Source organism: Mustela nigripes, chromosome 12 (genome assembly GCF_022355385.1).
Source record: "Mustela nigripes isolate SB6536 chromosome 12, MUSNIG.SB6536, whole genome shotgun sequence".
Taxonomy (NCBI): Eukaryota; Metazoa; Chordata; class Mammalia; order Carnivora; family Mustelidae; genus Mustela; species Mustela nigripes.
Window position 1 is genome coordinate 118884650 of NC_081568.1, and position 15969 is coordinate 118900618.

Consider the following 15969-nt stretch of genomic DNA (forward strand, 5'->3'; position numbering starts at 1 on the left):
ACCCATCAAAAAGGGGTCCATTACTGCTCTAATCGACCCTCTTCAGAAATGATACTATGTCCATAATGAAGGTACCCCAGGGCTCCCACCCTCAGGCATTTTGTGTGAGTGGGTCTTTAGTAAAATCATGGTGGCCTTGATGGAATCAACAAAACAGTCACTAGATTCTGCTTCTGTGGCCAGATCTGGTAGGCTGGATATAATCTCCATAAAAGCAGTATGGTAGAGGATATCTCATAGAAGAGAAATCATGAATCACATAGTACTGTGGCACGAAGTGAGGATCTTCTGGAAATAGGTTTGGGATAATGCTGGTTGGCACGTATTGCATATAGTCAATTCTAAGATGCATTTTTTTTAAAAAATTACCTTAATATCTTTGAATTTGGGATCAATCTTCAAACTCATCATTGGTATCAGTTTAATTGGCAGTGGTTTTTCTTAGTGATATATAAAACAATGATACATCTTAACCTGAATATAGGTAGGCCAGGAAATGGAAAAGGGTAATATGCTAACATAATTTGCAGATTTCCGATCTCTCAGTGATTCCCATGGACCCACAGGGAACTATGGCAAATACTATCTCCATCCGCTTCAGAAGGGTAGGTAAGAAAAAAACATAGAGTGACAAACATTATAATCAAATATTGCGATAGTACACATTTCTTTAAAAATCCTGGAAACACTCACCTGGGCTCAAAGTTGTTATCTTTTACCACACACTCTTTCTTCTCAGGCACACTGGTCCAGGTCCTGGGATCAGCTAAATCCACCAGAGCTTTGGCATTTAGCAACCCAAATCCAAATCGACTATTCACCATCAAGCCTGCTCCATTCTTTTTCCACCCGGGGTTATTGGCCAGTGGGTCATACTCAGAGGTCCAGACAACCAAGTGCTGCATGTCTCGCCAGGTGAGATTTGGACTGGAGGGGAAGTGACCCAGAATATTTTTCAGGGACAAAAAAAAATGTTTCCTTGTAAAATTAAGTATTAGAAACAAGCATCTTCTATTTACAGATTATAAAGTGCCTTTCGCAAGTGTACTTGTATAATTCTGGTATGTATTCCTTTTGGAATGTCTTTTCATTCAGAATTTAAAATATATACTGAAAACTTCTCCCATCTAAGTTAAGCTCCTACTATGAGTAAAATTTGGTCTTCAATATAGTAGAAATATGGGATTTGGCCCCTGATTTTTAATTACTTAAATTTAAGTGAACAAAAATTTTAAATGCCAACACTTCCTTTATGTCTTCAGTCTTCTGCTAGCTGTTGACAGCCTTGGTACTTTCAACATTATGTACCCACAGAGGAGGCCTTGAATTTTTCTTAGGAAAACTCAGATTTTAAAGACACAGTCTGGTTACCTATCCTTAAATCCTTTTGCCTCTTTTCCTTATATATAAAAATTAAGAATATACTTATCTTGAGCACTGAGTAATACATGGAACTGTTGAATCACTATATTTTATACCTGAAACTCATATAAGACTGTACATCAACGACATTCTAATGTAGTTCTAATGTAGACTACAACTAATTCCAGTAATTAAAAATTTAAACAAATTGTCAAGAAACTCTTAGCTACCTGAGATCACTCTTGCAAGGTACTACACTGAATACTTTGGGGATATTGAAGGAGGTGGTTCTTCCTTGTCTTTAGGAAGCTTACAATCCAGCAAAGGAACGAAGCCTTTGTATCACTCTAATGAATCTGCTAACTGCTGTGTTCATGATGTCATATATTACAGGAATTGAGAGAAGGAAGAATTCTGGGGGTGGAAGATCTGGGAACACTTTGCTGGGAACGCTTTGCTGGAAGGAAGTGTTCCGTCTGAACTTCGAAGACTGGGTAGAATGTCAGGGAGTGGAGAGAGGGAAAAGGAATGGGGGCGAGAGAACAAAACCTACAAGGGGGAAAGTGTAGACTATGGCTGGAGTACAGTGGGTAGTCAGGTTGGTGGGAGCAGGGAAAAGGTGCTAGAGTACTGAGCCCAATGGTGAGGACCTTGCACGCCAGGAAAAGGAGATTACACTGTATCCCTTGGGCAATGGGGAATCAAGGATTTTTGAACAAGAAATGGTGTAATCAGAAATCTTGGTGAGATTTATTTATCAGCAATATAAGATACATCAGAGACACTTGGGAATGTTGGATCTGTTAAAATGAAGATGCAGCCTTCCCAGATCACTCTATTTAAAATTTCAGTTCTCCTCACAAACTCCTGAGCTCCCTTATCCTAGTTCTTTTTTTTTTTTCTTTTATAGTATTTACCACCATTCAACTTACTGTGCAACTCATATATATGTTTCCTATATTAGTAACATCTGTCTCTCCTTCTAGAATTTGCTGTAAGAAGGGCTGGGATTTTTATCTATCCAGTTCTCCAGTGTGTACCATTCAGAAGAATGCCAGGCCCAGGGTATATGCTGAATTCAACATTGGTTGGTTGAATGACTGAATATGCCTGAGAGTTAGGTGGCCCCAATAATTTTAAAACTTTTTACTATCTGTCATTAGATTCTTTCAAGATGACAAGTTTTTCCTTAGCTTTGAGACTTGTGTTGTTTCCATCAAGCCAATTAAGTATTATTTAATAAATAAATACCCAAGTGTGTAGTCTTGAGGTTTTCCATCTTAGCACTAAATTGTGTAACAACCATCAGGGGAATCTGGCTCAATTTGCGATCTTCCCCCAGAGCCCAAAATGTGCTGGTTAAGCAATCCCCTGTTGACAAAAAAGAGGCAGTGTACCTTCTTAAACATTTTCTGGTTAAAATCCCCCATGTGATTTTCAGATCTCTTCAGAAGCATGACAAAGGCTCTACCTGGGAGGCTTTCTGGGGAAACTGCTCTGCCCATGCACTGAAGTCTGTGGAAGGAGTTGCCATCAGGGACTTAGGCCCCCTCCCCAGTCAAGCTCTTCCCGTGTTTATATTCCCACCCCTTGTGCCTTCATTTCTAGGTCACCTTATCTAAGGTGGTGGGCAGAGGTTTTCTTTGGTGTCTGACTGTGCCCTAAGCCTCTTTATGGGGAAAGGAAGAAGAGAACTTGAAGGCACTTTTACCCACTCTTGACTCAGTACCCTGTACCTCCTCTCATTCTTCACTCTTGCCTCACCCCAGAATAAATACAACTAGCAGGGCTTTTGGTTGGGGCTCCTTCAACAGTGACATGACCCCCATGTCTGCACTGTTTCAACCTTCCCTTCAACTGTACACTCTTCCATGGGGGAGAATGGAATGGGTGGGGGACGTCAGCATTATTATTATTATTTTGACTCTTGCTTAAAACACTGCAGTTAACAAAGGCTTAATTTTTTGATTTCTGATTTATTGCTTTAATCAGCTCTTCTGATACTTGGTAGGCTAGTTCTCTCTCTCTTCCATCTCAGCCCCTGACAGACATAACAGTTAACTCTGGGGGGGTGACTGATAGAGTGCATAGAGACTATAGGTCAGACTTGAGAGTCCCAGATGGCTTGCATCATAATTACCTGTTAATCATGTAAATAGTGAAAATTCCTAAATCCCATCCTAAATCAATTATTGTGTCAAAACATCTGTGGATGGAGCATGATTTTTATATTTCAAAAAACTGTCTAGCCAATTCTACATCATATCTAAAATGATAGGAGTTAGAAGAAAGCATATAGGCATATAAGCAATTCAGACAATTAGAAGTGATTTCAAATCATGAGGCCAGAATAGGGAGTAATAGAAAGCACAGCAAACCATATCCTACCAAAGACCTATGTGATCTTAAGCAAATCACTTCATTTCCCTTGGCCTGAGGTGACTCCTCTGTAAGATGAGGGGGTTGAGTATGATAATCTTCAGAATTCTTCACAATCAAGATTTCTATTTGCCCAATATCATAAATACCTCATTCAGATTGTGTTTCCATGCTGGCCAGCCCACATTAAGGAATAATTAACTAGCTGAGCATAAATGGCTATTTTCTTAATGCAGAAACTAATTCTGTTCTATGAAGCATTTTATTGAAATTCTTGCTTCCTTCCAGTTTTTTAAAGGAAGCTTTAGGTAAAAACCTCTTAATCAATGTGGTCAATGGGAAACACATCAGTTTCCCATTTGGACCATCAGGGCGAGCAGGTGTGTATATGGAAGTTGGGAAGAGGAATTGTACTAAGGTGGTGTAAGGAAAGCAGAGTTATAATAATCAAACACAAAGCATAGACTTTCTATAGAAGAACACTTACTTTATATTCCATAATATAGAAATAGTAATATAGAAAGAAGAACACTTCTTCTTTCTATAGAAGAACACTTACTTTATATTCAGTAGCAGGTTTTATTATTTTTATTTTCTTTTACCTATTCTTTGCAAAATACTCAAGGGAGCGTCATTGTCATGCAATTAGAAAAATTAAGCTTGTTTTCGTAACAGAGTTATTCTTCATTTGTGTGATTGCATTTCAGAAATGAAAAGGAGCTACTAACAATAGTGCATCTCATTCCTGACAGCCTTCCTTTGTTAATTAGTGCTCAACAGCATCCACAATAATTAAATTTTTTAAAACTGCATTAGCTTGCTAATCAAGGATATGTTTATAGAAAATAAGGGTTATGGAATTAAACATTGAAATTAAGCATTGCTTCTAATTAGTGTGGGTAAAGTAATTTGGAGACAAAATTCTTATGTGAAAAATCTTACAGGCTACCTGGTTCAGCCTCTCAACACCTGTAAGTAAGCCTTGATATTAAAGATTTTCTAAACTGGAGATTTGCCAACATTGCACAACTCTGAGTCAAGGATTTCTTTGATGTGCTTTATCCAAAGGTTTTATGCAGCATTGAAATTCTATTTCCCTTCCTCTAGACTTTCATGGAAACAGAAAATTGGTACATCTGTACAATAAGACTACGGTTATTGCTATCTTCTTAAGTATACTGACCACTTAATAATAATGGTGCCAGAGTCACTAGTTCAAGGAATTCCTGTCTCTCATTATATATATCTATAAATATATATAATATGCCTATTAAGTACCCTATCGAGCATCTTAACCACAGCTGAAGGAGATTATAGAAAAACCTTTTTACAGCAGTTGTTTCTTGAAATTTAGTAACAGTACTACCAGCATTAAAACTGGCTGGGATACTTGCTAAAAACGGGGATTCCTAGGCCACATGCCAGACGCTTGTGAATCCGAGTGGCTGGCACTGGATTTGGGAGTCTGTCTACTAATTAAACTCCTAAGGTGATTGATTATGCTGGTATTAAGAATCACTCCTCCAGGAAAGAAAAGTATTCCTCTCTACACATTTGAGCCAGGACCCGTTCTTTCTCCTTCCTTCTCCTCTTCCCATTGCCCTGCATTCCAGCTATGTCTTCTTTAATGTAGCACAATAAGTAATCTGCTTGTGACAAAGAACCGTTTATGAGAAACTCAGGAGCACACGAGTCATGGCAGTCCTTGATCAGCGTCGATCTTCTTAAGGCCCCTTTCTCTGCGGGGATGATAGACAGCCCTTTAGCATCTCCTCCCCCTTGCAGGGCTGTGGGAGGCAATGGGGGACAGTAGCTCATGGCTCAGGTTTGGGGTGACACAGACCTGAATTTGCATCTCTTTGTGGGATCTTGGTTACATTCTTCAACCTCTCTAGCCTCAATTTCTTCTTTTATAAAATGCAACTAATAATATCCTTTTCATGGGGGAGGAGGGTAGGGAGAGGGTGGAGGGGTTATGGACATTGGGGAGGGTATGTGCTACGGTGAGTGCTGTGAAGTGTGTAAACCTGGCGATTCACAGACCTGTACCCCTGGGGCTAATAACACATTATATGTTAACAAAATAATAATAATAATAATAATAATAATGTCCTTTTCACAGGGCTGTTGTAAGAATTTGAATTAGTGTTGTACACAAAGAGGTTAGCACAGTGTCCAGCCCATAGGAAGAACCTGACAAATCCTGAACATTGTTATTCTTGATGAATTTAGCCCACCATTGTCCTTCAGTCTCCATAGTTGTTCCTTGAGCAGCACCTGGTTAAATGATTTCTCCCAGTCTTCATTATCTAGGGGCACTTTTAGAAAAAGTGGCTTTGAGAGTTTCTGGAATAGTCATCTCCCGTATAAACAATTGAATAGTGTTCAGAAAACCCTCTATTTGAGAACAGACACTTCAAGAATTCCTCTGTGCTTTGGCATGAAGTATATGAAATGTAAGCTAGATTGTATCTATCTTACTGATGCTCAAATCAAAAAGAAAGGAATTCTTATCATATGTACCAGAGAGATCACAGATTCTTAATCTCTCTTAAATTTTAAACAGTGTGAGAATCCGATAGGCCCTATAGACCATTCCTTCAGAAAAATGTCATGCACACAAGCATTTCTGCGTCTGGTTTCAAAGAAGCTCATGAACCGCTGGAAAATCATCCATGTTATTTCAGGGCAATCCATGAAGCTCCTGCTTTAAAAACGACCTATTAAAAATTAACTGGGTTAATGAGGCTAGATCATTCTTAGCTCATTTTCTCCCTGCACAGAAAAATGTTTGAAATTTTAGAAATCAGAGGTTACAATTTTAAATTTTCAATTTTTTTTTTTTAAGATTTTGTTTATTTATTTGACAGAGAGATCACAAGTAGGCAGAGGCAGTCAGAGAGGGGGGGAAGCAGGCTCACTGCTGAGCAGAGAGCCCAATGCGGGGCTCGATCCCAGGACCCTGGGATCATGGCCTGAGCTGAAGGCAGGGGCTTTAACGCACTGAGCCACCCAGGTGCCCCCAAATTTTCAGTTCTTATACGAAATTAATATTCCATCTGTTCATGAGATGGGTGTTTCTATTATTCTGGTCACTAGACAAGGATCGCTTAGGCCTGGCTACTTATATTTACATGCATCTGATAAGTGTTGGGTAGAGTAGACTTAAAATTTTAAGGATTTTTTTTTTTAACAGCTCCCTGGAAGTAACAGCTTATATCCTCAAATCATAAATATTATAAGACTGTTTAACCACCTACATGAATCTGCTTGCCTTCAGTGAAACTTATTTTCTTCTACTCGGGACTTTTCTCCACCAAACTCAACAATTCATGTTGGATGACCTTTATTCACTGATATCTTCAATTTCACATCAGAGAATCTTATAAAGCAACGAGGTTTGAAAAAAGTGGTTTGCTCTGACCCCTCCATTTTCCAGATGGTAAATTAAGCCCTCAGCTGGAGATTAATTTACCTAAGGTCACATAGCTAGTGATATGCCTAGAACAACTTGAAGTCATTTGTTCCTCACATTTTTGAGTGCTTAGGTTATTTTTCCTTGAATCCAAATTCAAGGATCTGCTGACGCCATCTTCCCTTGTGTTCATAAACTCTGCCCCCGTCCATTCCCTTCCTGTTACAAATGAACTCACTCGCTACTGATGGGCCAGAGCTGCCAACATCCCTGTTTCTGACTGCGTCACTGGATTTGCTCTTCTCTTACCAGACATCTTCCCAGCCCCTCCAAAGAGGTAAATTCTTGGTACAAACCTTGCTCGGTCTGTCTTTCTTAGCCATTGTGGCCATCTCCTAGCTGAGACAGCAGGACAAACTACAACTCCACAGGTGGCCCCAGGGCTCTTAGATCTATGCTGGCCCCAGGGCTCTTAGATCTATGCTGGACTCTCCTGAACAAAGAGTTAGCAACTTCAGGGTTTTTCCACCTGTGGCAGAGGCTAAGGTGTTCTACTTTTCTGTTCTTATGAACCTCGTCTACTGAATATGACAAGAGGAGAAAGAATGTTTTGTTCTCTCTCTAAAGAATATAGATGTTCTTGTAGGATAACCTTCTTATTAAGAAGGATAACAGTAACTTACAAATTTGACCACTTCCTCTATCATGTAAACATAACGCCTGACTTGACGTTTAGTGTTCTTACCACCAGAAAGCAAAAACAAGGACAAATAGAAAGCTGTGGATACACAGTGTGCAGCAGTTAGATTTTTTTCCTCTGTATCAATAAATGGACTATTGGGTAACCAATATGAGGAACAAAATACTGTTAAATATACTGTTAAATCCCTCTTTAACATCATACACTAAAATTCCAGGGGAATTTAAACTTAAATATGGTAAAGAAAGCATAATAAAAGACATATAAATAAATGTTTATCAAATTTGAGATTATAAATATTTTCCTAAGCATGAAAGCAAAGGAAAACATCTTAAAGTATGGACAAATATAACCGTATATATACTAACTTCATTGCAATAAAAATTAGACATAAATAAAATTAAAAGTTAAATGTGAGAGATTCAAATTAAAACCACATTGAGATATCACCTTACACCAGTTAGAATGGCCAAAATTAACAAGACAGGAAACAACATGTGTTGGAGGGGTTGTGGAGAAAGGGGAACCCTCTTCCAATGTTGGTGGGAATGCAAGTTAGTGCAGTCTCTTTGGAGAACAGTGTGGAGATTCTTCAAGAAATTAAAAATAGGACTTCCCTATGACCCTGCCATTGCACTCCTGGGTATTTACCCCAAAGATACAGATGTCGTGAAAAGAAGGGCCATCTGTACCCCAATGTTTATAGCAGCAATGGCCACGGTCACCAAACTGTGGAAAGAACCAAGATGCCCTTCAACGGACGAATGGATAAGGAAGATGTGGTCCATATACACTATGCAGTATTATGCCTCCATCAGAAAGGATGAATACCCAACTTTTGTAGCAACATGGACGGGACTGGAAGAGATTATGCTGAGTGAAATAAGTCAAGCAGAGAGAGTCAATTATCATATGGTTTCACTTATTTGTGGAGCATAACAAATAGCATGGAGGACATGGGGAGATAGAGAGGAGAAGGGAGTTGGGGGAAATTGGAAGGGGAGGTGAACCATGAGAGACTATGGACTCTGAAAAACAATCTGAGAGGTTTGAAGTGGCGGGGGGGTGGGGTGGGAGATTGGGTACCAGGTGGTGGGTATCACAGAGGGCACAGATTGCATGGAGCACTGGGTGTGGTGAAAAAATAATGAATACTGTTATGCTGAAAATAAATTAAAAATAAATTAAAAAAAAAAGTTAAATATCAAACTAAACAAGCATTAGTAGCTTCTCCAAACTAAGGCTATTTAAAAAAAAAATCAAGGTCATAAATGAGCAATCACAGATGATAAATGACCAAAGAATAAAAGATATTGAGCTTCATTGCTAATGAAATGAAGGCATATAAAGCTGAGATACCATTTCCCCTATCAATAGCAAACATTTAAAAGATGACAAAAGTAACTTTGGTAAGGAAACTTGTGCTTTCACATATATGCTGTTGGGAAAAGAAAATGATACAATCTTTCTAAACAGTGACTTGTCAATGAGTACCAAAATCATTAAAAGATGTATATCCTTTGGGGCTCCTGGGTGGCTCAGTGGATTAAAGCCTCTGGGATTGGGCTCTCTACTCAGCAGGGAGCCTGCTTCCCTCTCTCTGCCTGCCTCTCTGCCTACTTGTGATCTGTCTGTCAAATAATAAAATCTTTAAAAAAAACAAACATGTACACCCTTTGAACCAGAAATTCTATTCAGGTGTGTTTGTCCTGAGGAAATTATCAGAGATGACAACCAATGTTTATGGATAAGAGTGGGCATCTAATCATGATTTGAAGACCTTAATATAATTTGCATTTATATAATGGGATACTACAAAAAGATAAAAATTCTGTTTTTAATTTTCCTGTCCTCTGATAAGTTAGATCAGCTCTAGGACTGAGTTTATATAATCTGGAAAAAAAAAAAAAAAAAAGAAAAGAAAAGGAGTTCTATAAGCTTTTTGTTCCCAATACTACCCACAGGAAGTTATCTGCACAAAGTCTTCCCTGGTGGGAAGAAACAGAATTGAAAAGGCCTTGCAGCTGTGTGGGAGGGAAATTGGGAGGAAATCGTGAATTTGTAAAGGTCAAGACACACTGATTTAGCCATGAGAGCATGCTCTTAAAAGATTATAGGATAGATATTTGAAAATGACAAAATAATGTGTATGCTGAGGTCCCTACTTTGTAAGGTATGTGTGTTAAATCTACATTGAGATTTTAACAGGAAGAGAACTTGTTTTTATGATTATTTTTTATAGTGTCCTAAGCATAATTCAGCAAACAAGATATGCTGTTAATAAGAAGAAGGAAAGGCAGCAAAGGTGATTACAAGTTTCCTGGACCTTACTTTGCTTCCAGAGCCAGAGCGAAGATGCCAGCAGCCAGGGGCGCCGAGGCCGAGGTGCCCGTGTGGGTCTCTGTGCAGTCATTGTGCAGATCAGCACTTGTCTAGGTAGCATCCGGAGGGAAAGAAATGCAGGAGAACACATGAGGAATGTACCCTGTCCCTGGGGGTTAACCCTACCTATGGCCGCATCTGCTATGATCAGGAAACTCAGCTGATTGTCTTCCCTACTTCCTCCTCTAAACCACAGGCGGATGTTTGCCATCTGCTGATATTTTAGTTCCCTCTCCTCTATATGCAACTTGTCTATAATTCTGGCATCAGGCTGCCTTTTCTGGGGATGAAGTACTCCCACTATGAATATTTTCTCTTCTGAGATTCCCAAACGAATTGCTGTCTGCGAAGAAGGGACAGTTTCAAAATCGCTGTGAATCATGCTGGCCCATTAATCAGCAGGTCCATTGTGTCTAGTCTGGCATATTTAGAAATTCTGCCTCATGTAAAATTCCCTTTTGCCTTGAGATTGACATTTAACTACCTCTTCGGCACAAGGATGGAAAGCCTCTGATTTGGGCCATTTGAGCTACTTGCACAAAATGTGTTCTGTGTGTAGTTTGCATTCACTGTTGACATAGTTTGATGGCCCTGAGTTAGCGTCCATATTTGCACTTCGGCGAGAATGGGGTTTTTCAGCTGAAAAGGATGTTAGACTCTGATCTGGTTTCAAACCATAAAACTGCTACTCAGTAGATGTGTCCCCACGGGCACGTCCCTCGGTTTCCCCATCTGTAGAATGAGGCTGACATACCCTGACTCAGATGCTGAGGCTGAAATGAGATCCTGTCTGTGCAAGCATTCTTACACAATATTACTGCACATAAGGAATTACCCGGCTAATTTTAGCTTGATGAAGAGGTTGATGAAATCGAAGGCAAGAAACCAAAAAGACTTCCAATCAGACTGCCTTAAGGACTGCAGTAGTGCTGGCTGAGCGAGTTGTCGGGCCAAAGGATTACTAACAAGACACCCACCCCGGCTCCCGCGTTATCATTTTTAGCTAGAGATTTCGATGTGTGGGAGGGAGGTGTAAAAAAATAATTTGTTCTATTATCACCTCCTCTGGCTTCCCACTTGGAGTCGCTGAATTTCGCAAGTTATGGTGGCACTGCTCCTTAGAGGGTTGCGGAAGCGAGGCTGCCCTTTTTCCCTACTGACGCATGTAAGCCCCCAGAGCTGACTGAGTTGAGGACCTGGTTTGCGTAAGACAAAGGCTACGTTATTGCCAGCGTCTCAAATAGAATCTACCAGCTGTCTTCTGCGCTGGCTGATTTACCTAAGGAGAGAGCTTTATCAAGATGGAAACTTCCTCTGGCTTCAACGCGCGATAGCTCGGCTGAGGGCCAGTCTGTGAAATGCTGACTGAAATGCCTACCAGGCCATTTTCAGAAAATCAACTCTAGATACCCCCAGGGACAACAAGAGCCAGGGGGCTCTGAGCACAAGGGGAGCAAATGTCTCTTTCAAAGGCTATCAAATAGGCCTGCCGTAAACAATTCCTGGGTAGAACATCACCATCTATCATTTGAGTAACTGAGTATAAGAGTATGAGAGGGGGACCAGTGCTTCTAAGTTGAGCCTAGGGTTTTACCATCTAAACTAAAGTTACAGAAACAGAGTTCCAGAATAGTGATCCTCTGTAAAAAAGAGCACTGACAGGTGTTGGTTTTTGTTTGTTTGTTTGTTTTGAGATGCCATTCATAGGAATTTACACACATTCCAACGTCTAACTATTATGGGGTTCACTCACACTCTAATTGGACCATGACCTATTATTCCACTGAGATTACAATCTACATGCTTTAGCCAGTTGGTTCTTTCTATATCAGGAGTTAAATTTGGGACATTTTAGAATTAAAAGTACCCTTCTCCATTCTCAGATCCCCTGAATGAATGTGCCCTTCAAGGGAAATCCAATAATTGCCCTTGGCAGTCTGACTCATGGAAGAGAAGGCACAGCCAAGTGTGAGCTAGAGATGCTCTCTGGGTATATAACCTTCCTGAGCTGTTTATTCAGCAGCTAAGAAGTTAATCTTGGGGGAAAGTGAGACTGTTATTTCCCTGCAGGTCACCCATTATTAGGAGATAGAACTAGGGTGTGCTCTGTATTTTTATCATCTGCTAAAGAGCAAGACAGACCATATCCCTGCTATTAAAGATCAACAAGTCCAAGGGTGGGACAGGCCCTACAACCCTGAAATCTTCTTTAAGGCTATTCTCAGGGAGGCATCACACAAGCAGAATAGACATTTGGATTCTTGGCTGTATGTAATGACAGCTTAGTGGCTTCTCAGGGGCAAGTTTAAAAACGGCAGGCAACATCGTCTTGGCAGAGATGTCATTATCCTTGAGAGAGAAAACTTGCCAATATACACCAGCCTTTCAGGGGAGTATGGTGCGAGTCTCCAGCTGAGCCCTCAAGCTTAAGCAAATCAACTTTACCAAAGGTACCGACCCAAGGATCTTGTGGGACACGAGCCACGCTCTCCTACCTAAGCAGAGGAGTCAGACAAAAGCAACGTACGATTCGCTGGTCGGTGTAATCCCCACTGCTGTATGAGGTGGCCAGGGTGGAGGAGCACTTCTCAGCATACCAGGGGGACAGGCCTTGCTGTGAGGCGCTGCTGATGGAGATGGTGTAGATGCTGTCCGTGTAGCCGTCACAGTCACAGTTATCACCCTGACGCCCCCCGTTCCCAGAAGCCCACACGAAGATGGAGCCCTTTCCTTGTCTCCCCTAAAGGAAAAGCCAGACTAGATCACATCCGTCATCTCTTGGGATTGCTGCACGCCCCAGTGAAATCCCCCACAAATACATGCAAGAGAGGTTCTCCGAGATAGATATTTGGAGTCGGTTTCAACGTCGGGCCCTCCAGCCTCCCTGTGGGAAAGCCCATGAGGCTGCATATAAGAAGCCTCCAGGCTGGGACTCTATCAGGCTACCTTCCTCTGGGCCCTCTCTGACATGGGTCTGAGTGAGAGCTTTTCTTTCTTTTCCTCACTGTGCAGGCCCTTAGCACTCTGGCCCTTAGCACTTGCTCATAATTTTGCACTTCTCCCTTGGCTTATGTCACTGTGTTTGAATCTTTGAACTTCCTCCCTTTCTTGCTGCTTGCATCTTCTGGCTGACTGATAGAATGACAAAAATCAGGCATTATTCAGATCTGTTTTGCAGCTGCATTAAAAGGGACTCTTCAGCTGAATGTAGCTCGTCAAGGCTACTCTTTCTATGACTTCTCAGTCTGTGCTCTCCGAAGTTCCTACTTTTGTTTGATCCTGTGCAGAATGAAGCCTTAGAATCCTGGTAAGAATGGAGTAAACAGGGCAATACCACCAAGGCACAAGTCCGCACCTGGCATGTCCAAAATGGGAATTAGCACCTAGCTTTATTTAAGGATGCATTTCCAAAGATTGGAAAGATTGGAAAGAAGTCTGGGTGGTAGTTTCCCTAGTGTACAAATCCAAAAGCCGCAGGAAAATGAAAAAGGACCTATCCAGAGTACTTCTTATTTTAAATTTATTTTATTAAACTTTTTCTGATTTATTTACTTTTTTTTTTTTTTTTTAGTTTTTTAAAATTTTATTTCCAGAATATTTTTTAAAGTAACTATTCTAAGAGTAAAGAATCTATGTTGCATGTCAGACCCAAATGGGTAAAACTCTCTGGACCCTTAACTTCTGTCCCTCTGAAGAATGATCTGGTTCTCTAAATGCATTTCAAATTGTAAATAATGACAAGAAATTCAAAGCCATTTCTCTCCATATAAGCTAAATGCTCGTCCCTTTCCTTGCTATCCAAATGGTCATGTTTCACTTCAGGTGGTTCTGTGTTAAGCACCTTACCTGCTTGACACCATATTCAAAAGCTTTCTGGGCCAGTCGGCCAGGCCCCTCCACAGTTTTCCCGTCATCATTAGGGCCCCAGCTGGCGCTGTAAATATCCACATGTCCGGGATTGAAGCCAATTGAACTGGCTTCAATGGCATCAGTCACAATGCCATCCAGCATTCTTATGCCTGAACAGTAAACCAGACAAAAAACACGTAAGTGGATGTCAGCATGTACATGTAGATGGTGTAATGCTCTTAATTTTATTTTTCTTAATATTCATTTTACAGAAGACTCTCAAAAGAGTAAAAAACAGAGTAACCACTGGATCTCAAGTGCCTGTGATCAGGGCTGCTATGAGCACAGAAGGAAGATACAAGTCACTGCCTCCATAAGCTTTGGTATCTGCCCTTTAGAGATAACTCTATGCACTAAGCAGTGACCATGATTGGTACTGATTACAAAATGTCTCCCCTCCCTTTGTTGTCCCAACAGCGTGAAAATGACAAGACAGCTTTTGAAAAAAGGCATCGAACAACCCTCCCTTGACCTGTCTGTTCATGATTATACCACGAAAGACTGTTGCCTAGCCTGTGCCACACGAAGGATTCTGTTTGGGACACTGTGTGGGTTGAAAAGATCTATCCACAATAGGAAACTAGCAAATAGGGAAAGAACTCTTGTTTCTGAGCCCTGATTAAAAATAACCTAGAGGCCATTCTTTTATGTGTTTGTGAGACACATTTTCAAGGAACATGCTTCCTTTTCTTCTAAATAATCTCAAGGATGAAATCATTGCTGTGGATTTTTCTCCTGAGGGGGAATCATTTTTCATTAGGAGAAGGCAGACGCGGTAGCTCTTTGTACTTTCTAACAGGCTGTCACCTGTCATCAGACTCATGTATTCAAGAGCCAGGAAGGCAAAAGCAATTTAGACAAATACGGAGCCAGTTATTCCTGGCTCCAGACTGATCATGTAGTAGAGTGCACAGCCTCATATTTGCATGCTATTATTTACTATGGAGCATGGGTAAAAGAACATGTAATTAACATAATTAGTGAAACTCATATTGATTGAAACAAAACTGGTTAAAAATTTACTTTGGGAAAAAGAAAAAAATCCGAGCTCTACTTACTAGCTGTGTGATCTTGGGCAAGCCACTTAAAATCTTGTGCCTCAGTTTCTTTAGTCTTTATGGGGATGGTAGCAGCTTATGTGCATTGAGGATATACTATATGCAGTGACCATGCTAAGGCCTTAAACATACAGATTCCTCTATCATTAGGACAATGATTTGAGGTTGATGTCATAATTTCCCCCCATTTTACAGGTGGACTATAAGTCCAGAGAGGGACAATGACTTGCTCAGGGCCACCCAGCTTGAAACGGGGGAGCTCGAACTTGAATCCCAGAAATTTGACAACCAAATCTCGCCTGTTAACTTAGAGTACACCATGTGTAATGTGTTGTAGAGTCAGTGGTGCCTAATAAGTGAAACGTATTATTAAAAAATGCATTCGGGTCTAGACCATCAAAGGGTGGAGTAATGAAAAAAATCTCAGTGGACTTGGAATCAGATGTCTTGTGTTTTACTTCTACACTGCCACAAACCAGCTGTTACCTTGAGAATTTTGTTCCTGATTACTTCTCTATAAAATGAAGGGATCAGAAGATTCTCTTGCAAACTATAGCTAGTTCATCATGACTTAAAATGTGAAGTATTTCTCTAGGTGATTACCTGATTTGTGCTTCTGCCTTCATTTTTTTTTTTTTAAATTAACATAGTGCTTTAAAAAAAAAGGGAAAAAACACAGCATTTTGACAATGCTGGTATCAGAGAGATCAGGAATGACACAAAATGTAATAGTATGCTGTATTAGGGAGAGATTCATTGTATGT

At 40.4% G+C, this 15969-nt stretch overlaps 1 protein-coding gene across 1 annotated transcript in view; it reads right to left on the reverse strand.

Moving 5' to 3' along the window:
- PCSK1 (proprotein convertase subtilisin/kexin type 1) overlaps positions 1 to 15969 on the reverse strand; it is a 42045-nt gene that overhangs the window by 8338 nt on the left and 17738 nt on the right. The window contains exons 7-10 of the mRNA XM_059416672.1: positions 14085 to 14257; positions 12766 to 12978; positions 10188 to 10288; positions 694 to 927 (exon numbers count right to left, since the gene is read on the reverse strand). Coding sequence (XP_059272655.1) covers positions 694 to 927; positions 10188 to 10288; positions 12766 to 12978; positions 14085 to 14257 — 721 coding nt within the window. The remainder of the gene's footprint in view (positions 1 to 693; positions 928 to 10187; positions 10289 to 12765; positions 12979 to 14084; positions 14258 to 15969) is intronic.